At 47.2% G+C, this 24,683-nt stretch overlaps 1 protein-coding gene across 4 annotated transcripts in view; it reads left to right on the top strand.

The window, feature by feature from the left end:
* The window catches only part of KDM5C (lysine demethylase 5C), a 32,816-nt gene that overhangs the window by 6,418 nt on the left and 1,715 nt on the right, over positions 1–24,683 (top strand). For 2 of the 4 annotated variants that reach the window (XM_019717696.2, XM_019717694.2), the window contains exons 3-23: positions 597–719; positions 1,028–1,198; positions 1,721–1,855; positions 2,593–2,716; positions 2,825–3,006; positions 4,034–4,192; positions 5,994–6,113; positions 6,244–6,402; positions 7,017–7,198; positions 7,292–7,454; positions 13,639–13,758; positions 13,868–14,062; positions 19,481–19,662; positions 19,752–19,876; positions 20,003–20,150; positions 20,785–20,890; positions 21,577–21,935; positions 22,538–22,676; positions 23,150–23,329; positions 23,492–23,629; positions 23,819–24,415. In XM_019717696.2, coding sequence (XP_019573255.2) covers positions 597–719; positions 1,028–1,198; positions 1,721–1,855; positions 2,593–2,716; positions 2,825–3,006; positions 4,034–4,192; positions 5,994–6,113; positions 6,244–6,402; positions 7,017–7,198; positions 7,292–7,454; positions 13,639–13,758; positions 13,868–14,062; positions 19,481–19,662; positions 19,752–19,876; positions 20,003–20,150; positions 20,785–20,890; positions 21,577–21,935; positions 22,538–22,676; positions 23,150–23,329; positions 23,492–23,629; positions 23,819–24,415 — 3,807 coding nt within the window. The remainder of the gene's footprint in view (positions 1–596; positions 720–1,027; positions 1,199–1,720; positions 1,856–2,592; positions 2,717–2,824; positions 3,007–4,033; positions 4,193–5,993; positions 6,114–6,243; positions 6,403–7,016; positions 7,199–7,291; positions 7,455–13,638; positions 13,759–13,867; positions 14,063–19,480; positions 19,663–19,751; positions 19,877–20,002; positions 20,151–20,784; positions 20,891–21,576; positions 21,936–22,537; positions 22,677–23,149; positions 23,330–23,491; positions 23,630–23,818; positions 24,416–24,683) is intronic. The other 2 variants (XM_074324267.1, XM_019717695.2) reach the window with 1 other exon arrangement.

Here is a 24,683-nt window from a genome sequence, read left to right as displayed (position 1 = left end):
CAGATTGAGAGAGTAAAACTGATTTGCTCGAGGCTATACAGCAAATCAGTAGCAGAGGAAAAGCTGAAACAAGTTATTTGACATTCAGATCTCTCTCTTTTTAATTGAATAAACTTGACTTGTAATGTTGTGTAAGTTTAAGGTATATGGCAAATTACTGTGATACATTTATAATAATAAGATTGCTGATGTAGTGATATTTATCACATTATATAATTGTAGTGTAATATTATCTGTATTCGTTATACTGGCATTCAGATCTCTTGGTACCTGCTGTGTGATTTAAGAAAACAGGTTCTCTGTAGAGGAGATGACGATACTCAACCAGCCCCGTCAGGGAGATTGAGAAAGAGTATATGTAAAGTTTTGGCTGCTGTCATCCCACACTCTCCATTTGGGGATCTTGGGCTTATCCTGTGAACTAGAAGGTGGCAGAGATGAGAGAGGTAGGCTAAGCACGGCCTGGAGCTTGGGATGCAGTTCACTGGGAGAGGCCCTGGGTAGTGGGCTGTTCTGTACCCTTTTCTCCTCCCCTAAGATAAGCCAGAAGACGGTGAGGTGGAAGGGTCAGCCTCTTTGAGCTGTTTCTCTTCCAGGCCCAGACGAGAGTGAAACTGAACTACTTGGACCAGATTGCCAAGTTCTGGGAAATCCAGGGCTCCTCCTTAAAGATTCCCAATGTTGAACGGCGGATCTTGGACCTCTACAGCCTAAGCAAAGTAAGAACAGGTTTTTCTTAAACCCCTTCCCACACCTTAATATCCTTGGTACTCTGGGGGCTCCCTTGGTTTGGATATTGGATGTCTAGGCTGCAGTGGAAGGAGTACAGCCTGGTAGCACACAAGCTGTCAGCATAACTTCTGGGCATCTCTTGCTGCAATTCGAGTCTGTATGGTGGTGGTAGGAGGGAGGGGGTAGCCCCCGGGGAAGTGAGGGCTGGAGTTGTCCTCATTGCCCTTCCTGCAGGCCTATTCCCTCATGTATGTACACACAGCATGTCCACATTCCCTCCTGCTTGTCCTTGCAGATCGTGGTGGAGGAAGGTGGCTATGAAGCCATTTGCAAGGACCGTCGATGGGCTCGGGTGGCCCAGCGCCTCAACTACCCACCAGGCAAAAACATTGGCTCTCTGCTACGTTCCCACTATGAGCGTATCGTTTACCCCTATGAGATGTACCAGTCTGGAGCCAACCTAGTGGTAAGCAGGCCTCACACCCACCCCGCCCCCACCAGATGCAGATGTCTAAATTTGCTTTTGATGAAAGTGGTTCAGTGGACTAGAGACCTCAGAGCCAGACTCCACCCTTTTCTAGCGGCGTTCGTTCTCTTCTCACATAGCCCAGGCTCAGAGGTCATGGAGTTATCCGCAGGGCCAGCCTACTGTCCATTGTGTGACAAGGTTTTAACTGGTAGAGGAATTCAGAGGAGGGAGAGGTCTTTTGGGCTTCAGAGGTCTGGGAAGAGATGGAGTCTGATTTAGTTGGGGAGCTGGTAGTGGGGAGGTGGTTGGAAGGAGAAATGGCATAAGCAGAGGCATGAGAAGAATTCCCAAAGTGTGTGCTGGGTGTCAGGGGTAAAGACCAGGGGAGCAGGGCCAATTGGTATGGGTCCGGGCGGTGCAGCCATAGCTTTGGTTGCCACTGGGTGAGGGTAGAGGAAAATCCTTGCTATTGGGGATTGGGGCCCCTTGGCCTGCCACTTACCCCTCACTTGTCCCCAGCAGTGTAACACACGTCCATTTGATAATGAGGAGAAGGACAAGGAATACAAACCTCACAGCATCCCGCTGCGACAGTCTGTGCAGCCTTCCAAGTTCAACAGCTATGGCCGGCGGGCCAAGAGGCTGCAGCCTGACGTGAGTACTTCCCGCCTAACTTAGAGCTTTGCGGTCCGAGAGAGGCCTCTCCCTCCCTCTGGCCAAGGCTCTGTTTCCTGTTCCACTCGCCCTTCTCTCAGTTCTCTAGTTCTGAACAGTAGTGAGCCTCTCTGAACTCACTCCTGCTCTTTCCTCCACTCTCGGCTGAGCTTCCGAAGTGGGTCTTGATCTGTTCATACAGTATCTTTTCTCTGTCTGCCCTTCCTGCCTGCCTTGTTCCTTTCCTGACTCACTCTGCTCACAGGGGTAGAACTCTTCTTTCTCCTTAGAGCTGTATCCTAGCTTCAGGCGGAAGCTTACGTGCCAGGCATTCTTCTGGGCACCCGGGATACAACAGAGAACAAGCTGGACACTGTCCCTGGGCTTATCGAAGCATGTCATTTAGCACATCCTGTTAGGCACTGCCATTTATTAGTAGTGCCAAACCCTGGTAGATTTCTTTCTGTATGTTATTCCCACACCCCCTTGTAACTCCAAGGTCGGGGTTAATAGTCTCAATTTTACAGCTGGGAAAATTGCGATCCTGTCTTAATTCATTTCCAAGACAGCTGAGGAGGGAGCTCATTTACCCTGTCTCCAAAAAGCAGTTCTGAATTCTTGCCCTAGCCTGCCCATGCCTCAGCCCCTGGCATCAGCTCAGGGGATACATAATCTACGCTGTTGTTCTTTTAGGATGGGACAGGTAGCAGTCTTGATTCATTGGCCTTTTCTTCCAGCCGGAACCCACAGAAGAAGACATTGAAAAGAATCCGGAGCTGAAGAAGCTGCAGATCTATGGGGCAGGCCCCAAGATGATGGGCCTGGGCCTCATGGCCAAGGATAAGACTCTGCGGAAGAAAGGTGAGGCCTGACAGGCGGGGGCAGTGCGAAGGACGGTGTCACCTGGGGAGAGGAGGTGGGGCCCTGAGGGTTGCAGACCTGTACTTTAGAGCTGTTCTGCTCTCCCAGATAAGGAAGGGCCTGAGTGTCCCCCCACCGTAGTGGTGAAGGAGGATTCAGGAGGGGACGTGAAGGTGGAGTCAACCTCACCCAAGGCCTTCCTGGAGAGCAAGGAGGAGCCGAGTCACAGCCCAGAGCCCTGCACCAAGATGACCATGAGGCTGCGGAGGAACCACAGCAATGCCCAGTTTGTAAGGACCCAGCCCTGACTTCCTAATGCTCTGTTTCTCGTCCCTTCAACGAGCATTTCCCCGGCGTGGCACTGGACCGGGTCGCATTAAGCAGAAAAGTGGGCCTGGTGGGCCCTGCCATCAGGTAGCTCACTTAGTTGGAGAAACGAGGCCAAGTCCCATGGAACAGAACAGGAAAGGGTGATCACGTACTGTCAACACCAAGTGCTGCGAGGGGCCGCAGAAGGAGACTCCCTCTCCACTGCTGCAGGATAAAGGCTAAGCTCCTCCTTACCGCGCATGATTCAGTCCCAGCTGACCTCTAGCCTCATTCCCCAGCATTGCCCATCTCACTCCTCTGCTGTAGCCACACTGAACTACTTGTAGGTATGTTCGTGTTTTCCCTGAGACGTGCCATGCTCTTTCTTTCCCCCTCTTCTGCACACGCTGTTTCTTCTGTCTGAAAGAATTCTCCCCTGTGCTCTGCCCTATTGCAGTTTGCTTTCAGGTTTCAGTTTCAGGTGTTACCTTTTCAGTGAAGTCCTTCTCCGAGGCTGTCCCTCCTTATCTCCAGCTGATTTCAGTGCTTCCTTCTCTAGGCTCCCACAGTACCCTTCATGGGCCGGTATTGGCAATTTCTATATAATACACTGCCCTGTAATTGTTACGAACATGTGTCTCTAGTACTGTATGCCTTTAGAAGGCAGATGCCACGCCGCCGTCATCATTGTACTACAGAGGCTAGCATTTGTCGAACACGTAAGTGTTCCGTAAATGTTTATTGAATGAATAACAATGGGGGATTGTAGATTGAATGATAAAAACTCTGCTCTCACAGCTCTACCAGTTTGAGGAGATGATACGTGCATGCAGTTGAACTGTAGACCCAGCATGACTGGCCTGTACAGGGCCGAGAATGATCCAGCCAGCGAGCACTGCAGGTTTCTGGTGGAGAGCCCTGTGGACCTGGCTCCTTTCTGGAGGAGTCTGCTGTGTGAAGGCTGAACAGGGCTTAGGTGGATGAACTGTTGCTTCCCTCCCCTGGCAGATCGAGTCCTATGTATGCCGGATGTGTACCCGCGGGGATGAGGACGACAAACTCCTGCTGTGTGATGGCTGTGACGACAACTACCACATCTTTTGCCTGCTGCCTCCTCTGCCTGAGATTCCCAAGGGTGTCTGGCGGTGCCCAAAGTGTGTCATGGCGGTAAGGCCTTCCCAGCCCCGGTGCATGTCTGCCTGTAGGGTGTCCTTGCCTTCCTTCATCTGGCCTTACTGACAGCAGCATCCTAGCTCAGCCACACTCTTGGGTTTTGTGTCCCTGGGGTGAGGCTAGGATGGGCAGAGCTTCAGGAAAAAGAGGACGAGGAGACTCAGCCTTTGCACGTCTTCTGGGAGCTCCCAGACCACCTGGGAAAGTGAGAGTCCTGATTAGACAGCCTGTCTGTGATGACATGTAATCAAACGCTAAATTGTACGTTAGAAACTCAGAGGTGTGGAAGTTCTGGGGAGAGGGAACTGACTAAGGGTAGGTGTCAGGATTGAGATTTAGACGATAGGAGTATGAAGAAAAAATTGCTCTTTTTATTTCCAAGTTTTTTATTCTTTGGTTTTCTTGCTTTGTTTGTTTTCTTAAAAAAGCTTGGAAAATACACCAATTACCTATCTCACCACCTAGAGACAACCATTGTTAATAGTCGCATATTTTCTTCTCATCTTTTTGTTGTTGCATACGTATAGTAAACTATCTTTAACAAATTTGGGATTTTGCATATTTTCATATGTTACTTTATAATTTTTCTAAGCTATTCAATTTATTCATGAGTATGATTTGTTTTTCTTGGAAGGAGTCCGTCATATGGGTAAAATATTTAGTTGTTTTTCTTCTGTTGTGATAGTTAAATTGGTTTGCAGTGATGCAGACTTTTACTCGAAGAACTGGGCGGTCATTCTAGACCGGGGGATGGAGGGCATTCAGGAGCAAGGGGAGAGGGGGCAAAGGTACCTAGTGCAAGAGAGGCAGTAAGCAGAGCAGCTGAAGCCGCGGTGAGGGCTAAGAGGCCTGGCAAGTCTGCCAAGTCCGTTCCATGCGCTTCCTGCCTACATGCAAATGCTGGGTGTTCACCTACATTTCTTTCTGGGTTTCTGGAGAGCAGACGTGGATAATCTCTCTTGCCTTATCTTAGGGCCTCAACTGTGGTCGTAGAGACCAGGTGTGAATAGAGACCAGGTGTGAATATGCACACACGCACACGTACAGATAAGGAAAGAGACCAAGACAGTGCATAATGGATGGCCTTGGTAGTGGTGGAGATTCCTTTGGGGGAAGAGTTTGGATACTCGCAGAACAATAGATAACAGAAGACTATCAGCCCTACTTGACTCTTAAGTGGTGTTGGACCAGTGGACCAGATTGACATTTAGTTTTCAGACATAGGCAGACTGTGTGTCTGACTTGCATACATACAGCTCTCGTCTAAAGCCATGAACATAGGTACAAAGTGAGATGAGCCCACAGCCAGTCTTCTGAGACAGTCTGAAAAACGAACAGTATAGGGTTTGGCACTGGAGAAGCTAGTGCCTTTGTTTGTCATCCTCTAAGTTACTAGAATATTCACTGCCATTTTTCCAGGCCTGTAGTTCCGGTCTGGACATAAAAAAGCTTCCCTAAGCACCTTATATAAGCTTACATTTTAGCTCAAGAAAAAAAAAATGGTGGCAGAAAAGCATAGGATAGCATATTTAAGTCAGAGCCCATGGTTTAGATAGTAAAGTCTTAAAGGAAGAGAAGATCAAAAGTATGGTAGTGCACATGTGGCGAATGAAAAGACTGAGCTGAAGTGCTAGGAGAAAAAGGTGGCGCTATTAAGTGAGGCCTGCCTCAGGGACCTGGAGTGCAGACCTAGGGCTCTTCACCCTCCCTACTCCTACCATATTCCGGCTCGGCTTTTGAGGCTTCTCCACCTCTTTGCCTCTGTCTTGGTGACATGTTCTCCTTTGGGTTTCAGGAATGTAAGCGCCCCCCTGAAGCCTTTGGCTTTGAGCAGGCTACCCGGGAATACACTCTGCAGAGCTTTGGCGAGATGGCCGACTCCTTTAAAGCTGATTACTTCAACATGCCCGTGCACGTAGGTGATGGAGGGCTGGGGTAGTGCAGGGCTAGGGTCATAGAAGTTGGTGCCTGATGGCCTTAGCTCTCCTGGGGCAGTGGGGCTCGGCTAGGATGGACCACCGTCATTTGCTCCCCCTGTTCCCCAGATGGTGCCCACAGAACTCGTGGAGAAGGAGTTCTGGCGGCTGGTGAATAGCATTGAGGAAGATGTGACTGTTGAGTATGGGGCTGACATCCATTCCAAAGAATTTGGCAGCGGTTTCCCTGTCAGCGACAGTAAGCGGCACCTGACCCCTGAGGAGGAGGTGAGTGGATGATTCGTTATGGCGGCTACGTGAGCTTAGGCACGTCGTTTAGCGGCTGAAAGACTCTGTGGCTCTATGGGATACAGATACTTACACCTGCCTTTTGTGGTTGCTGTGGGATTTAGGTGAGATGATATGTGGGTAAAGAACACAGCCTAGTACTGGTGTGGCATCTCCAACCATGAGATTGGCTGTTTCCTTACCCGTAGGTTGGGGATAGTACTTACCTACAAATTTGTTACACGAATTACATAAGAAGGTGTGTAAAATGCCTGGCAGGGTACCTGGCTCGTTCATAAGAAGTTCAGCGACTGGGACTGTATGTTCAGGAAAAGTGGAGGGGCCAGGCCTGCCTCAAGGGAAGGGTGCATTTTGATCCAGAGCAAGGGCTTCTAATTTGCAGGTATTTTGGTGAGTGGGTGTATCTGTCAACCTCCTTGAAATTGAACTGAATTGAAATTTTGTTTGTATGCATTTTTGCGGGGAAAAGAATACCTATAATATTTCGTAGGTGTTTCAAAAAGGTCTGTGACCTTGAAATTAAGGTTTGCTGGGCTAGAGGTCTCAGCCCCTCAGTATAACTCACCCCCTTTCCGCAATTCTCGACCCGACAGGAGTATGCGACCAGTGGCTGGAACTTGAACGTGATGCCGGTGTTGGAGCAGTCCGTGCTGTGCCACATCAATGCAGACATCTCGGGCATGAAGGTGCCCTGGCTCTACGTGGGCATGGTCTTCTCAGCCTTTTGCTGGCATATCGAGGATCACTGGAGTTACTCCATTAACTATCTCCATTGGTGAGGGCAGCCCTGGGGGACCAGGGAGGCAGGGTGGGCTCCCTCAGGACCATGGTTGTGACCACTCCGTGTGTCCCCTTTCCGCTTGGACAGGGGTGAGCCGAAGACTTGGTATGGGGTGCCCTCGCTTGCAGCAGAACATTTGGAGGAGGTGATGAAGAAGCTGACGCCTGAGCTCTTTGATAGCCAGCCTGATCTCCTGCACCAGCTCGTTACCCTCATGAATCCCAATACCCTCATGTCCCACGGCGTGCCGGTGAGTGCCTGAGAAACAGGGACGAGGGGTGGCAATGCTGTAGCGATGTCCTTGGTGGTGGTGGTGGTGGTGATCGTCTGGAAGCTATGCCGTTCCATCTTAATTGGGCACTCGGTTTGACGATTCTACAGACCCAAAATAGTAGTGGTTAGATACACAATGTGATGGCAAGCTTTCTGGGCCATGTGTTTGAGGGCAGTGCCTTAGGGATGGCTTCTTATCACATCTACATTCTGACGAGTGGAAGAGAGAAATGGGGGAAGGACAGGGCAAGACAAGTCTCCTTCTAAGGACACACATCATTTCCATTCATTTCCTGTTAGTCATATGGCCACTTAGCTGCAGGGAAACCTGGGAAATGGGATTTTTGTTCTGGATGGTCATGTACCACTACAAATTGGAGGTTATGTTATTATGAAAGAAGGTGAGAAAGGATATTGGGACAACAGTCTCTGCCATACTCTCTAGACTATAACTCTTCTTGGAGCAGGTCTTTTTATTTATTTAGCAGGTCAGAAGTTCAGTGTGATAATTATTTTGCAATACATAAGCCTCTCAAATGAACATGTTGTACATCTGAAACTTATTTGATGTTTCGGTATCTCAGTGAAGCTGGGGGTGGGGGTGGCAGGAAGTAACCTTAAAAGAAAAAGTACCAGTATCTTCCAACATTAAAATAAAAACAAAGTTTAACCTGGGATCCTGGTTTATACTGTCCTCCTCTGTGGGCCCCTCCTACCCTATAAAACATTTTGCTGGGTATACATCTTGGCTTACCTGTAAGGGACTTTATATTCTTGGGAATTTCCAGCATTAATTTGCATCAGCTAGTTTTCTGGTGTGGGTCTGAAAACCTGATCCACAGTCCTGTAGGAACAGGGATTAGTATCTCCACCACCTCTGCTCTGAGTCTTCTGTACTCTCTCCTCCCCACTCCCTTCCATTCTCCACCCTCACCCCTGCCTTGCCTGCCCTGCCACTAAGTCTGATGCATGGGATATGGTTGGCAGTCATTCCATATTGAATTAATGTCTCCTTGAGATCCCTGGACATCTGTACAATAGGGCTTTGGACTAGGTCAGTGTTTCTCACCTGAATTTCTTCTTGCCTTCACCTTGTTTTGATATACTACGTACCCTGTGCGTCATATTTTTTATTATACATTTTAGTGATCTTTAACCAAGGATTGAGGTATCTAGGGAATTAGAGGAAGCATTCTACAACAGTTCAGGCAACTTTCTCCCCTCAGAGGTAGGGCTGTCCTTTCCCTCTCTGCTTCACCCTATTTAAGAATCATTGGACTCGCGATGTCGAGATGATCAAGGGCCCTTCTAGTTCTCTTCACAAGTAGACATTGGGTCTGACCTTTCCTCCAATGTCAAAGAAAATTCTAAGAGTAGAGGAGGATTCTCCTTAAGGACTCAGACAGCTAATGTATATATATAGCTATTTAGTACTTACCTCTATTTAAAAAACTTGATCACGACTTTTAAACATGTGTGCTTTCCTTCCACCTCCACAGCATTTCTCTTGCTCATGGCCTACCAGCTTCTGTGGCCACCTGCTGCTTCACCACCCCACTTCTGTGCCCTGCCCCTTCTATAGGTAGTTCCCAGCATCTCTGGGCTCTTTGGACTCGGCGGTGTCCCTCAATCCAGGCATTTTATGATTTTCATATTCTCGTGCTGGCAGGCTGCAGTTTAGCCGGTTGGAGCTCCCCCAGCGCTATCTTTAGCCTGCCCCCCCTTCCCCTTTGGTGGGAGAAGGCCATTTCTTTTTATAGATATATAGCATAAGTATTATTTTCATTATAAAAGAAACATGCCTCCTGTCCAAAAAAATGGAAAAGGAGAGGTCATCCCTGTTTCTTCCCCGTTTTGTTATGTTTCCACCTGTTGTTTTTCTATGTAAATTTTGATATAGCAATAATCAGTCTGTGAATTTTGTAATGTCTTTTGTAATTCTAATGATCTAGAATGGCACTGTCCAGTTTGGTAGCCACCCACATGTGGCTACTGGGCACTTGAAGTGTGGCTAATACCAACTGAAATGTGCTGAAAGTTAAAACACATGTTGGATTTCACGACTTACTATGAAACAAACGATATAAAATGTCTCACTAATATTTTTATATACCAACCACACATTGAAATGATAATACTGTGACTACATTAAGTTAAAATATGTTGAGGTTAATTTCACCTGTTTTCTTCTTTCTAATGTGGCTACTGGAGAATTTTAAAGCGCATATGTAGCTGGCATTATATTGGACAGTGCTGGTCTAGAGTGATTTTTGCTTTCTTACTATGAACTATTTATAACCACCTTTTAAAAAATACCAAGCCTTTTTAAAAAGCAGCTTTATTGCAGTATAGTTCACATACCCTAAAATTCACCCAGTTTAAGTGTACAGTTCAGTGAATTTACAGAGTTGTGCTACCATCACTTACAGTCCAGTTTTAGAACATTTTCATCACCCCAGAAAGATCCTTCATGCCCTTTTGGTCACTCCCCATTCCAACCCCAAGTCCCAGGCAGCCACTAATCTGCTTTCTGTCTCTAAAGATTTGATTTTTGTAGGCAGTTCATATAAATGGAATAATATGTGGTCTTTTGTGTCTCGCTTCCTTCATTTAGCATAATGTTTTCAAAGTTCATCCATGTTGTAGCCTGTATCAGAACTTCATTCCTTTTTATATGGAATAGTTTTCCATCGTATGGGTACACCGTGTTTTGTTTATTCATTCACCTGTTGATGGCCGTTTGGGTCATTTTTTAACAGCTGCAGAATGTGAGGAGAACTTTTTAAAATAACTACATAGGAAACTGTAAAGTGACATTGCCAGAATCAGGGTGTAGGTTGAGACAGAGTCAGGAGCATTAGGTTCTATTTCTGGCTCTGCTACTTGAGGCTTCTCTGGAACTCAGTTTTCACATCTATAAAATTAAGGCTGGAACTAGATTGTTCAGCAGATACTGCTAGAACTCCTTTTGTGTGCAAGGCCTCTCTGGTCAACGCCCTGAAGGTAAATAAACCAGTCCCTACCGAAGGGTATGCACAGGTGAGTGGAGGTCTGAGATGACTAAATAAGTGGAATAAAATGTTAGAGGTGCTACAAAAGAACAACAGACTGCCTCATTAGGAAGGTTGGGGGGGAGGAGTGGTCAGGAAAACATTTGTAGAAATGGTGACCCTGGCAAAAAGAGAGTTTGCCTGTCAGGCCGTGGCTTTATCGTGTGGACAGGGGGACTCGAGTGAGGGCTTCTCGGTAGGGTCATTAAATGGTCAAAATTGCGTTTTTTTGGAAAACAATTCTAGTGGTTGGTAATGGGGGCCAGTGCAGTAATACAGGCAAGAAACGCTAATGTTGCCTCTAAGTAGGGATAGATTTGAGATGACAAAAATGTATTGGAGGTGACAGTTGATGCATGACCTGAATAAATGTGTAGATGTATTCACGAATGGGATGATTCAGTATTGTTAGGATGTTAATTCTCTCCACATTAATCTAGAATCCTACCGGAGGAATCATTGGGTTGAAGGGTATAAACATTTTAGGTTCTTGGTATGGATTAGCAGTTGCTTTCCAGAGAATAGATGTTATTGGTCCTCTTTTCCACACTGTGCCTGTTTCACTGTGTCTTCATTGGCATTGAGTGCTCATCTTAAAAAAACTTTTGTGAGACTTCTCGGTAAAGATGGTGAATTTAAACATACATATGGCTATTTCCATTATGTACTGAAACTCCACTAAAATGGTACAAAGGTTTTTTGGTTTTTTTTGTTTTTTAAGGTAAAAGAATACAGAGATGGAAAAACGAGAGAAAACAATGATAAAATGCTTGAAACTAGAAAACAGTTAAGAAAACTCAATCTTAAGCCAGTACTGGTACATCTGAGAACCAATCTGATTTATACATCAGAATTCCCCAAAGGTTCAATAGTTGGTGGTACCAGGCATTCTGGGAATAAAGATGAATGGGGTGAAAATAAGGATTGGTTCACATCTATATAAGAAGTTGTGAGATGCTCTCCCACACTGGGCATCTGGAAATGTGACCCTCCCTCACTCTAGGAAAAGACTGGAAATTTAATTTTGAAGAGTTTAAAATAGAAGATCTCTGGGTTGAGGTCTTCTAGGTACAGTTGAGGGTGGAGGTACTATGAAAATAGTAGGATTCATCATTGTATATATACTAGCTGCTAAGGTTCCCAGCCATCTCCCTCCACTTGGCTCTTAGAACACTGGCAGTCAAACCTTTTTCTTTCAGGCAAAAAATGGGAGAGTTTTCTCTGGGGAATCTGGCCCAAAAGGAAAGGCCTAGAATTTCCCAAACTAAATGACTGAGCCAGATCACCCTCCAGTGAAGCTCACAGCTGACAGACTTTACCTGTGTACTCAGAGCTTCTATTCATCTTTTTTCATTTCTTCCTCTTCAATATAAGTAGACAGCCACAGATTAGCAGACAACCAAGGAAACCTCTAGAAAACAAAATAGAACCAAACAGGGAAGAAAGCAACTTGGAGAAAGACAGCTTAGGCAGGGAGAAGTAAACTTCAAAAAAGGAAAGGAAAAGAAACCTTGTTAATATTTTCAGAGATGAGCATATATTGCAAACATGAAATAAGAACAAGATACTATTTAGAAAGAACATACCGAGAATAAAAAGAGCTCTTAGAAATTAAAATTATGATAAATCTCCCAGAAAAATAGAATAAAAAGATGAGGAGAGAAAAACAGAGAGGAAATTAGAGAATTTGTTTAGGAGGCTCAGTAATCAAATAACAGGAGTTCTGAGAAAAGAATAGATGAAAACTGAAAGGATCAAGTCGTTAATGAAATTGTTCAGGAAAATTTCCCTGAACCGAAAGACTGCATTTCTAGAAGCAAAGGGCCTACCCAGTACATGAATGAAAATAGGTTCACACCAAGGTATATATGGTGGATTTTCATATCAAACACTGGGACCAGAAAAATCCTACAAACTTTCTGAGAGAGGAAACAGGTTTAATTCAAAGCATTAGCTGTGAGAATGGCTTCAGACTTTGAAAAGCAACACTGGAATCTAGAAGACTAGAGCCCATGCCTTTAAATAATTGTCAATTTAGAATTTTATATACAGTGAAATTATCGAGGGTGAGAGTAAAGTAGAGATATTTTTTTAAAAAAATCTCTTCCCACCATTTCTCAGGAGGGTATTAGGATGTGCTCAAGCACAGCAAAGGAATAAACCAAGAAAGAGGAAGACAGGGGCTCTGAGAAGCAGGCAGTGCGTCACTGGAGAGTGACGCTCCAGGGAGGACAGCTGGTCCAGATTGGAACAGATCATAAGGCTCCATGAGAGACAAACGTGAAAACTGATAGAGAGCAGAGTTGGGCACTTGTCCAAAAGGTGGGAATTAAATTACTAATATATGCATAGAAAACTAAACAAATTGAGACATAGGAGGCTATTTCCGTGTTTCCCTGAAAATAGGACCTACCCCGAAAATAAGCCCCAGTTAAGATCATCAGCCAGACGGATGCATTTAGCACATCATGACAATGTTCCAGAAGGTCACATGACTGTATTTGAATAAATATAGATGGTTGTACATGAAAAAATAGTCTTATTTCCCCTGAAAAATACGCCCTAATGTACCTTTTGGAGCAAAAATTAATACAAGACCCGGTCTTATTCTCAGGGAAACACGGTTTTAATATAGTCTAGAGGCATATTATTTAGTGTTAAGGTAAATGCCAAAATAATCAGAAGAAGTGAAAGTGATTGGCTCTGGGGAGTAGAGAATGGCAGGGCCTGCTGATTTTATAACAAATCTTGTAGAACCATTTGGCTCTCGAAACTGCATATATGACTGATAAAGATCATTGTTAAAGAAAAAACCTTGGCCAGCTTAATGAAAGGTGGTATTTTAAATTTTTATAAGAATTACTAGAGAAGTTGAAATAGTTTGGTATGTATGTTTCCTAACTTTGGACTCAAATCTTCCTGTCATCTGTCAACACCAAACCTTGAGAGCAGAGACCAGTGATCCTCTCTTTCAGAATTTGAGGGTCTGGGACTCTGTTGTCAGACTGTTCCCTGAGGCTTTCCTTTGCCTCCTTAAGGACCCTGTACTTAGAGCAGGTTTCTGCATACTGGAAAATCTCTGTCTCAGTGACTTTGGCCTTTCTTCCTCAGGTTGTCCGCACAAACCAGTGTGCAGGAGAATTCGTCATTACCTTCCCTCGTGCTTACCACAGTGGCTTCAACCAAGGCTACAACTTTGCTGAGGCCGTCAACTTTTGCACTGCGGACTGGGTGAGTCTGGAGTGTGGTGGGCTGAAAGGGAGAAGCAGGCGGGTTATGGGAAAGCTGAGGCACCGCGGCCTCCAGACTTGACAACACTCAACCTTGAACCTGTCCACAGTTGCCAGCGGGGCGCCAGTGCATTGAGCACTACCGCCGGCTCCGTAGATACTGCGTCTTCTCCCATGAGGAGCTCATATGCAAGATGGCTGCCTGCCCAGAGAAGCTAGACCTGAACCTGGCAGCAGCTGTACATAAGGAGATGTTCATCATGGTGCAGGAGGAGCGGCGTCTCCGAAAGGCCCTGCTGGAGAAGGTGAGTGGTGGGGAGAGTGCCCTGGTTGGGCACCCTAGCCTGGCAGAGGTGGAGGAAGGAAGGGGAGGCTCCAATAAGTTGAAGATAGCTCCTGTTCTTGGAGAGTAGTGAAAAGAACTAGATGGCATCTGGATTGGGAACCACATTGCATTCCCTGCCCTACCATTTACCAACAACCAGAGCGTCAATATCCCTGTCTACAAAATGGGGATTGTAATAGTGCTTATCTTTTTGGATAGTTGAGTAGATTAAGGTGTTTATTCAGTGACTGAGCCATAGCAGGTGCTGCTATGGCCGCTATTCATTATTTAAATAACCCAACAAGGCAGACTGGCATATGCTGATGAGCTGGATGACCTTTCCAAGTCACTTAACCTCTCATAGTCTCACTTTCCCACTCTAAAATGGGAATTAATACCTAACTTACGAGATGATTGTAAAACTTGAGTAAGGTGATTTATGTCAAAGCATCTGTTGCAGTGTAGCAGCTACTATTAGTAACATTAATACATGAAGAAAATGACCGAAATATGGAACCTTTCTTAGACAATGTCATTTATTACATTCAGATGGTTCAGTAGCTCACACTAGTGTAATATTACCAAGTAGAAGGCAGTCCTCCTTTAATCAGTTTCTCATAAGTATGTGTCATTTGTGTATAGATGAGTGTAGTTCAGCTGTCTTCTTAAAGCTCCACACTTGCCCAATTAGGGAATTAACTTAGAGTCCTCCATAGGATTACAAAGAAATAATAGTCCTGAGGAATCTTGCTGCTTGTTCAGGGTAATACATTTTCATTTTAAAGCTCATTTACAACTTTCCTATGAGCATGGGCTATAAGGAGAATTGCAGCAGCAATAAGAGTTGGAAGTCTGGGGCCGGCCTGTGGCATTAGTCGGTGAGCCCCTGGGCTTTACAGGCATCATTTCTCTCTCTGTTCAGTGCTGTTATTAATGATGACCTTGGGGCTATACCAGACTCCAGGAGGGAGCCAAAGCAAGATGGGAAGACTGGCATTCTCATCCTGACATTCAGATTTCTTTATACTTGGCCCTTACCTTGAAGAGGGGTGCTCGACCCCCAATCTTAAAATTGTGTAAAAGATTGTGTGTGTGTGTCTGTGTGTGTGTGCGCGCGTGTGTCTGTTTGTGTTTGAGTACTCTTGGGGAGAGGGCTCATAGTTGGCATCCAATTCTCAGAGGAGTCCATGATCCCAAAATACCTAGGGACTTCATCCTTAGAGCATTCGCTGGCTTCAGAGTCAAATTGACTGCATTCAGATTGTCACATTGTCAAGTTACTAACTCTCTCTCTGAGACTTAGTTTCTTCCTTAGTAAAATGAGATAGACCTGTGAAATAGGTATCCTTACCTGAAAATTAGAGCTAATAACAGTAAATATTTGTTGAGCACTTCTTTTATTCTGTAGTCACCATACTGTACATTAGGTCCCCAAAACTGTCTTATAACTTAGACTAACATCTCCCCACTTCCTCCGCTCCCCAACCCCTGGCAACTACCAGTCTGCTCTGTTTCTGAGTGTAGCGTTTTTAGATCCCACATATAAGTGATCGTCTATAGTATTTCTTCCTGTCTGACTAATTTCACTTAATAGAACGTCCTCAGTGTCTGTGTTGTCACAAATGGCAGGATTTCCTTCTTTCTCGTAGCTGAATAATATTCCATTGTATGTATGTATGTGTGTGTGGATGCATACATACGTGGATACGTACTTATACCACATCTTGTTTTCTTCCTTTGTTAAAAAAAAAATTCATTTTTTTAAATTTACTTTAAAAAAATAGTTGATGTATACAATATAATAGTTTCAGGTATACAACATAGTGATGAGATCATTTATATATGTTATGAAGTGATCACCACAATAAGCCTAGTACCCATCTGGCACCATACACACTGGGGGCGCCAAAAAAACATATGCACATGACTTGTATTCATCTTTTGTTATCGGTATATATTGAGTATTACAATTTCAATACAATTATTTCCTTTCTTAAAATGTGTATACATTTTTTTGGCACCCTCTGTAGTTGTGATATTATTGACTGTATTCCTTATGCTATACATTACATTCCTATGACTTACTGTATAGCTGGCAGTCTGTGATTCTCAGTCCCTACACGCATTGCACCCATCCCCCACCCCCCTCCCACCTGGCAACCCTCAGTTTGTTCTCTGTCTGTTTCTGTTTTGTTTTGTTTTGTTGGTTTTGTTTTTAAATTTTCACATATAAGTAAAATCGTATGGTATTTGTCTTTCTCTAACTTATTTCATTTAGCATAATGCCCTCTAGGTTGTCACAAATGCAAGATTTCATTCATTTTTATGGCTGAGTAATATTTCATTGTACATGCAGTTGAAAATTTGCATATAACTTTTGACCTTGGGGCATTGGTTCCAGGGCCCCTCACAGATGCCGAAATCCACAGATGTTCAAGTCACTTATATAAAATGGCGTAGAAAATGTGTACTGTCAGCTCTCCAAATCTGTGGATTCCCAACTGCAGATCAAAAATACTGTTTTCCATCGGCAGTTGGTTGAATCTGTGGATCTAAAACCCAGGGATACAGAGGTCCACCTGGTATATTGAAAAAAATCCATGTGTAAGTCGACCTGCCCAGTTCAAACCTGTGTTCAAGGGTCAACTGTATATACCACATCTTCTCTAACCTGTTCATCTATCAGTGGAGACCCAGGTTGCTTCCATATCTTGGTTACTGTAAATAATACTGTAAAGAATATAGGGTGCATATATCTTTTTGAGTTAGTGTTTCAGAAGTTTCTTCGGGTAAATACCCAGAAGTGGAATAACTGGATCACAAAGTAGTTTTGTTTTTAATTTTCTCAGGAATCTTCCTACTGTTTTCCATAGTGGCTGCTCCAGTTTACAATCCCAACAGTGCAAGAGGGTCCCTTTTTCTCTACATGCTTGCCAACACTTACTCTTTGTTGTCTTTTTGATAATAGCCATAAAATCAAAATGGATTCAAGACTTAAATGTAATACCTAAAACTATAAAACTCCTGGAAGAAAACATAGGCAGTAAGCTGTGACATCAGTTTTAGCAGTATATTTTTGATATCTCCGGGCAAAGGCAACAAAAGCAAAAATAAACAAATAAAAAATAAACATCAAACTGAAAGTTTTTGCACCACGAAGGAAGCCGTCAACAAAACAAAAAGGCAACGTATTGAATGGGAGAAGATATTTGCCAATGATACATCTGATAAGGGGTTAATATCCAAAATATATAAAGAAATCATATAACTCAACATCAAAAAAACAATTCAATTGAGAAATGGGCAGAAGACCTGAATAGACATTTCTCCACATCATCTGTATCTATTCATCCGTAGACAGACACTTAGGTTGTTTCCATATCTTGGCTATAGAAATGCTGCAGTGAACATGAGAGTGCGGATATCTCTTCCACATCCTGATTTTATTTCTTTTGGATTAATACCCAGAAATGAGATTGCTGGATCATATGGCAGTTCTATTTTTAATTTTTTGAGGAACCTCCATTCTGTGTTCCATGTTGCTGCACCGGTTTATATTCCCACCAGCAGTGCACAAGGGTTTTTTCTCCACATCCTCGCCAACACTTAATCTTTTGGATAATAGACATCTTAACAGGTATGAGGTAGTACCTCATTGTGGTTTTGATTTGCATTTCCCTGATAATTAGTGATGTTGAGCACTTTTCATGTATCTGTTGGCCATTTGTATGTCTTCTTGAAAAAAATGTCTGTTCAGCTCCTTTGTCCATTTTTTAAATTGGATTTTTTTTGCCAATGAGTCGTCTATTCTTATCCTTAAGTATTTAGGATATTAACCTCTTTATCAGATATATGGTTTGCAAATATCTTCTCCCGTTCTGTAGGTTGCCTTTTCATTTTGTTGATTGTTTCTTTTGCTGTGCAGAAGTTTTTTAAGTTGATTTAGTCCCACTTATTTATTTTTACTTCTGTTGTGCTTTCGTCATGTGCAGAAAAATCATTGACAAGACCAATGTCAATGAGATTTTTTTCCCATGTTTTCTTCTAGGAGTTTTATGGTTTAGGTGTTACGTTTAAGTCTTTAATCTACTTCAAGTTAATTTTTGTGAGTGGTGTAAGATAGAGGTCTAGTTTCATTCTTTTGCATGTAACTATCCAGCTTTCCCAGCACCATTTATTGAAGAGACTGTCCTTTCCCCATTGAGTAGTAGTCTTGGGTCCTTTGTCAAATATGAGTTGATCATCTGTATGCAGGGGTTTATTTCTGGGCTCTCAATTCTGTTCCATTGCTCAATGTGTCTGTTTTTCTGCCAGTACCATACTGTTTTTGATTACTATAAGTTTGTAGAATAGTTTGTGTGTGTGGTTTTTTTTTTTTTTTATGAATAGTTTTAAATTAGGAAACATGATAGCTCCAGCTTTGTTTTTCTTTCACAAGGTTGCTTTGGCTATTTGGGGTATTTTGTGGTTCCATTTATTCTAAGTGCTAAGATACTTTTCTGAAGTATCTTTATCAGTTGCTTTATCTATGTTAATCCTCATAACAATCCAATGAGATTGTACCATTATCTCCGTTTTACAAGGTAGGAAAATGGAAACCTACAGAGATTTAAATAATTTGTTCAAGATAACACAGCTACTAAATGGCAAAGTGGGATTTGTATTGTGCTGTGGATTCATATCTTATGCAGAGGTTGGATGTTAAAGTCGGTATAGAAGATAAAAAGTTAAGAGTCAAAATGTCCCTTTAAAATCCCTAAAATTGCCTGTAATGATAGTGCTGTATTGTCTTTCAATTCCTCCAACAAAGCCAGCTCATTCTCTATTTTTGGAATGGATTGTGTTGTCTTCATCTGAACAACAGATGAAGTCATTGCTTAGGTTTGGAAGCTATGTTGTTGAAAAAACTGTTGCATCTTTAAACACTGGACACAAGCAAATAGTTTTATTTCTGTAAGTTACATATGTGTACGCAGTGCGTCCTGCCCGCTAAGCAGCCAGCACAGTGCCTAGAACACAGTGGACACGGAGTGTCTGGAAGCCACTGTTGTTCCCCAATACGTGGCCTTTCTCTTGGCCACTTGCACACATCGCCAGCTCTCTGGTGCCTTGGTCCACCACTTTCCTCACCTGCTCGCACCCAAAAGGCCCTTTCACCCGATCTGAATCTTACCTGATTTTTTTCCCTCTCAGCTCACTGGTTTTGCCCTGGTTCATCTGATTCCCCCAGCTTTGAAAGTCTGGACTTCATAGAGGCAATGTGCTCTATGGCGTCGGGTCTCCCCCACAGCTCTCAGCACAGATTTGTGTCTAACACGGGGCTTGGTGGTGGCTCAGATGGGGGTTTCTGTGGCCCTATTCTGGTTCTACATAATGTGCACGGGTCGAATGCCCCCAGGGCATCACGGAAGCTGAGCGAGAGGCTTTTGAGCTGCTCCCGGATGATGAGCGCCAGTGCATCAAGTGTAAGACCACGTGCTTCCTATCAGCCCTGGCCTGCTACGACTGCCCAGACGGCCTTGTCTGCCTTTCCCACATCAATGACCTCTGCAAGTGCTCCAGTAGCCGGCAGTACCTGCGGTGAGCAGGGGGCCTACCTGGAGGAAGTGGGCTGAGGAGGGAGATGCTGAGCTGGGCTAGAGGTGCTCTTCCCTGCCCTCTTCCTCCAGGTATCGGTATACCTTGGATGAGCTCCCTGCCATGCTACATAAGCTGAAGGTTCGGGCTGAGTCCTTTGACACCTGGGCCAACAAAGTGCGAGTGGCCCTGGAGGTGGAGGATGGGCGGAAGCGCAGTGAGTGATGGGGGCTGGGGGGACTCCACAGGCAAGTTCTACTCCCTTTTCTTCTGTAGCCCCCTTCCTCTTCCTCTGCCTTTACTCAACACTGCTTCCTCCTTGCTGCTCTCTTTCTCTCTCCAGGCCTTGAAGAGCTGAGGGCACTAGAGTCTGAGGCCCGTGAGCGGAGATTTCCTAACAGTGAGCTGCTGCAGCGACTGAAGAACTGCCTGAACGAGGCAGAGGCGTGCGTGTCCCGGGCTCTGGGACTGGTCAGCGGCCAGGAAGCTGGGTATGGCAGCCTGAGGTGTTGGCTGCCGGTAGCCTGTCACGAGCCAGCACCTAGGAGAAGTACTCCAAGGGGTGACTGAGTACTGTTGGGCAGACGCCATCAGGGGGAAGCTGACAAGCACGGTAGTGCGTGCGAGGTGGCCTGAGTGGCGTTGGGGGCGGGAGGGGCAAGGAGGCCAGGCAGCGAGCACGGAAAAGAGCGCCTCGTGCTAAGAAAGCTAAAAATGTTTCTTCTCATAAGTGCCTACAGGAGATGGCAGGCAGGCTGAGCGGTTTTGTGGGCAGGGAGGAGTTTGGAAGGTTTAGGGGCAAGAAAAGGACACAGTGCATAGACCTGACCATAGAGTTTACAGTAGAGGATGGATTGAAAAGTCCAGCTTCTGTTACCATCAGTTAATTTCTAAGCCCCCCCCCCCCCAATATATCCTGTATCCCTCTTTTCTGATTATTTCCCCTCATCACGTGAACGTGATTGTATCTTAGAACCTTCCCTCTGTCCTGGACAGCTGGGGGGAACCGTGAAGCATGAGAGGTCAAGGTGGGCAGGAGTGAGGAAAGGTGTTGGGTCTCCGCATAGACGTGGAGGGGGAGGGGACTGGGTTTGGACTGGAAACCCCACATGTGAACCTCCATAGTCCCCATAGGGTGGCTGGTCTACAGATGACCCTAGCTGAGCTCCGGGACTTTCTGGACCAGATGAGCAACCTGCCCTGTGCCATGCACCAGATTGGGGATGTCAAGGTGAGGACGGGTGGGCTTGGAGTGCTGCTGAGGGATCGGGGGCTGGGGGGGAGCGGGTGTGAGCAGCAGGCCACGCTTGGCTCCCTTAAAATGGCTCAAGTATTTGGGTGAGACAGGTTGCACATGTGAGAAAATAATGGGAGGAGACAAAGGGTCTAGCAACTGCCTCTTAGAAATAGGATTTGAGGGGCAGGTAGCAAAGGTCTGAGTACAGGATGCAGAGTCAAGGGAAGGTTTCTTGGCAGAGGTGGAAAAGGAGGAAGAAGGATGCTTGTGGGCCTGGGAAGCAGAGTCAAGTTCAGGAAGGCAGAGAAGAGGGATGGAGAGGGCAGTGGACAGCAGTGTGAGTGCAGGGCTCGTGAGAAGGCGTAGCAAGGCATTTTTAAGGTGGTCGGTGTGGTGCTATGCATCAGAATCCTCTGGGGATTGAAATAAAGCACAGACTCCTGACCAACCCCTATTAAGAACCTGTAGGCCTGGGGCCCAAGAATCTGCATTTCAACAAGTTCTCCAGTGTATTGTGACAGGCAGTGTTAGGAAGCACTGTCTTAGGGGAGCACCCAGCCCGTGCTAGGTTCTCTTCCCAGATAGTGGTGGGGGAGGCGTGGTGGGGGCAAGGGGATCTGGTGGTGGGACGTGTAAGTGGGCCCAGCTGAGGAGTTTGTTCTTCGTCTGTGTCCTGGTAGGGCATTCTGGAACAGGTGGAGGCCTACCAGGCTGAGGCCCGTGAGGCCTTGGCCTCCCTGCCCTCCAGTCCAGGGCTCCTGCAGTCCCTGTTGGAGAGGGGGCGGCAGCTGGGGGTGGAGGTGCCTGAGGCCCAGCAGCTGCAGCGGCAGGTGGAACAGGCGCGATGGCTGGATGAGGTGAAACGCACGTTGGCCCCCTCAGCCCGAAGGGGCACCCTGGCTGTCATGCGGGGACTGTTGGTCGCGGGTGCCAGTGTAGCCCCTAGCCCTGCTGTGGATAAGGCCCGGGCTGAGCTGCAGGAGCTGCTGACCATTGCTGAACGCTGGGAGGAGAAAGCCCACCTCTGCCTGGAGGCCAGGTAGGTCTAGCCTCTTGCCCTCCCTGCTCTACCCCTGCCTTCAGGTTTCGCGGAGAAGCTGAAGGGGATTCCCATGGGTGGCCTTGGGTACCAGACTCCTGTGCTGGTGTATCGACTCTCCTTCCCTTTTTGGTTTCTTCTTATATTTTTCACTCCATATACCCATAGAAGCAGAGACAGGCTTGTGGGGAGGCAGAGGTGGACAGACACAGAAGTGTAGAGAGGATTAGCTCTGCAGGCTGACGTGCGCATGCGCATGAGCACAAGTACCCACAGGCAGATGGACAGATACCGGTAGAAAGACACCACTCACAGGGCAGTCTGACAAAGTGCAGCACCGGATTAATACCTGAGGTTGTGTGTGTAGTCACTGCCAGCAGGTTGACAGACTGGCGGACAAGCAGAGGCACGAGGGCTCTGGCAGAAGTTGGGTGCATGCCGCCTGGGGCATGCAGTGACTGGCAGCCACCCGTAGGCAGAATACATGCAAGCAGGCCCATGTGGCAGCCCCACGGGCTTGTGCCCATCCAGCTGGTGGTCAGGCTGGCTTTCCGGTCTGGCGGGTCACCCCAAACTAAGGCCTCTCTTTCCCCTACCTTTAGGCAGAAGCACCCACCAGCCACACTCGAGGCCATCATCCATGAGGCAGAAAACATCCCTGTTCACCTGCCCAACATCCAGGCCCTCAAGGATGCCCTCGCTAAGGCCAGGGCCTGGATTGCAGATGTGGACGAGATCCAAGTGAGGCCCTGCCGCCCCCCGTCCCCCCCTCGCACCTGCAGTCCAGCCAGGACACAGGGCATACATTGCATCGTGCTGGGTCGGCTTGGCTTGGCTAGTGAGGGGCAGGGGGCAACGTAAGGAGCTAAACTGTGCTTGGCGAGCAGTGAGCAGCGGTCGCGAGGTTGGCCTGAGGGACGAGAGGGTGCTGGTGAGGGGGAGAGTGGTGGGCCCGGGGAGGATAGAAGAGGCAAAGCACAGAAGAGCACTGGTCTGCTGGTCCTGGGGACCGACTGGATAGCTGGGGGTGAGCACGTGGCTGGAGGGTTTGTGGGGAGAGCCGGGTGGGCGTGCCTGCCTGCCTTAGGTGATCCCTGTGGTTTTTGTGCCTCAACATGGCGAGTCCAATCCATCTTCCATCTCAGGGCCGGGCACAGAGTCCCATCAGTAGCTGTTGGCATGTTGCGTTGAGCTATCTTTTGCCCCTGTCCCAGAATGGTGACCACTACCCCTGTTTGGATGACTTGGAGGGCTTGGTGGCCGTGGGCCGGGACCTGCCTGTGGGGTTGGAGGAGCTGAGACAGTTAGAGCTGCAGGTGCTTACAGCACACTCCTGGAGGGAGAAGGCCTCGAAAACTTTCCTCAAGAAGAATTCATGCTATACGCTGCTGGAGGTGAGGCCCGGGATCTGACCCACAGCTTCTCCTTCCTCTGACCTGGCTGTCGCGAGACAGCTCATACGACAACATGGGGGTTTGGGATGCTGGGGAGGGGAGGAGAGAGGCTGGGCAGCAGGGAAGCCCATCAGCTCCCTCGTGTCTGCCCGCCTGCCTCAGGTGCTCTGCCCGTGTGCAGACGCCGGCTCAGATAGCACCAAGCGCAACCGGTGGATGGAGAAGGAGCTGGGGTTGTACAAATCTGACACAGAACTGCTGGGGCTGTCTGCGCAGGACCTCAGGGACCCAGGCTCTGTGGTAAGGAGCTTGGACCCAGGTGGGGACAAGAGCCTGGCGACGAGAGTGTCTGAGCTGGGTGACCATGGGCAGACCACGGGCTTGCTTCTTGGGCCTCGGTACTCCTGGGTTGGGGGTGGGGTGTTGATGGTGCCAGAGAAGGGAGAGGATGGACTGCTGACCTCCTCTCCCCCGTCCTGGGCACGGCAGATCGTGGCCTTCAAGGAGGGGGAGCAGAAGGAGAAGGAGGGTATCCTGCAGCTGCGTCGCACCAACTCTGCCAAGCCCAATCCACTGGCATCGACCGTGGCCGCCTCTGCAACCTCCATCTGTGTGTGTGGGCAGGTGCCGGCCGGGGTGGGAGCTCTGCAGTGTGACTTGTGTCAGGACTGGTTCCATGGGGGATGTGTGTCGGTACCCCGCCTCCTCAGCTCCCCGAGGCCCAGTCCCACCTCGTCCCCACTGCTGGCCTGGTGGGAGTGGGACACCAAATTCTTATGTCCGTTGTGCATGCGCTCACGGCGCCCACGCCTGGAGACCATTCTGGCATTGCTGGTGGCCCTGCAGAGACTGCCTGTGCGGCTGCCCGAGGGCGAGGCCCTGCAGTGCCTCACAGAGAGGGCCATCAACTGGCAAGGCCGTGCCAGGCAGGCTCTGGCCTCAGAGGATGTGACTGCTATGTTGGGACGGCTGGCTGAGCTTCGCCAGCGGCTGCAGGCCGAACCCAGGCCTGAGGAGCCCCCTACCTGCCCTTCAGCCCTTGCCTCTGACCCTCTCAGAGAAGGTGGTGGCAAGGACGTGCCTAAGGTGAGCCGCCCAGCCCTGTTCCTGTCCTCGCATTCCTGTCTCCCCGTGTGGGCTCCGGCCCTGGCCCTGTTCTGACTTCCAGTTTTATTTGGCCCAGCCTCTCTGCCCCGTTCTGTACCCTTTAGGGGTCCCTAAAGTGTTAAGTGTTCGCTGCTGGCATCCTGTGCCTGCCCTCCTCCAGGATGTGGGGGGGCCCAAGTCTGCGGTGGGGGGGAAGAACAGGACCTCATTCTTCAGTCACCAGTCCCCATTCTTGCTCTCCTTGGCA

This window comes from Rhinolophus sinicus, chromosome X (assembly GCF_036562045.2).
Source record: "Rhinolophus sinicus isolate RSC01 chromosome X, ASM3656204v1, whole genome shotgun sequence".
NCBI classification, from domain to species: domain Eukaryota; kingdom Metazoa; phylum Chordata; class Mammalia; order Chiroptera; family Rhinolophidae; genus Rhinolophus; species Rhinolophus sinicus.
The sequence above is the reverse complement of the archived record's forward strand: the minus strand, read 5'-3'. Positions and strand labels throughout refer to the sequence as shown.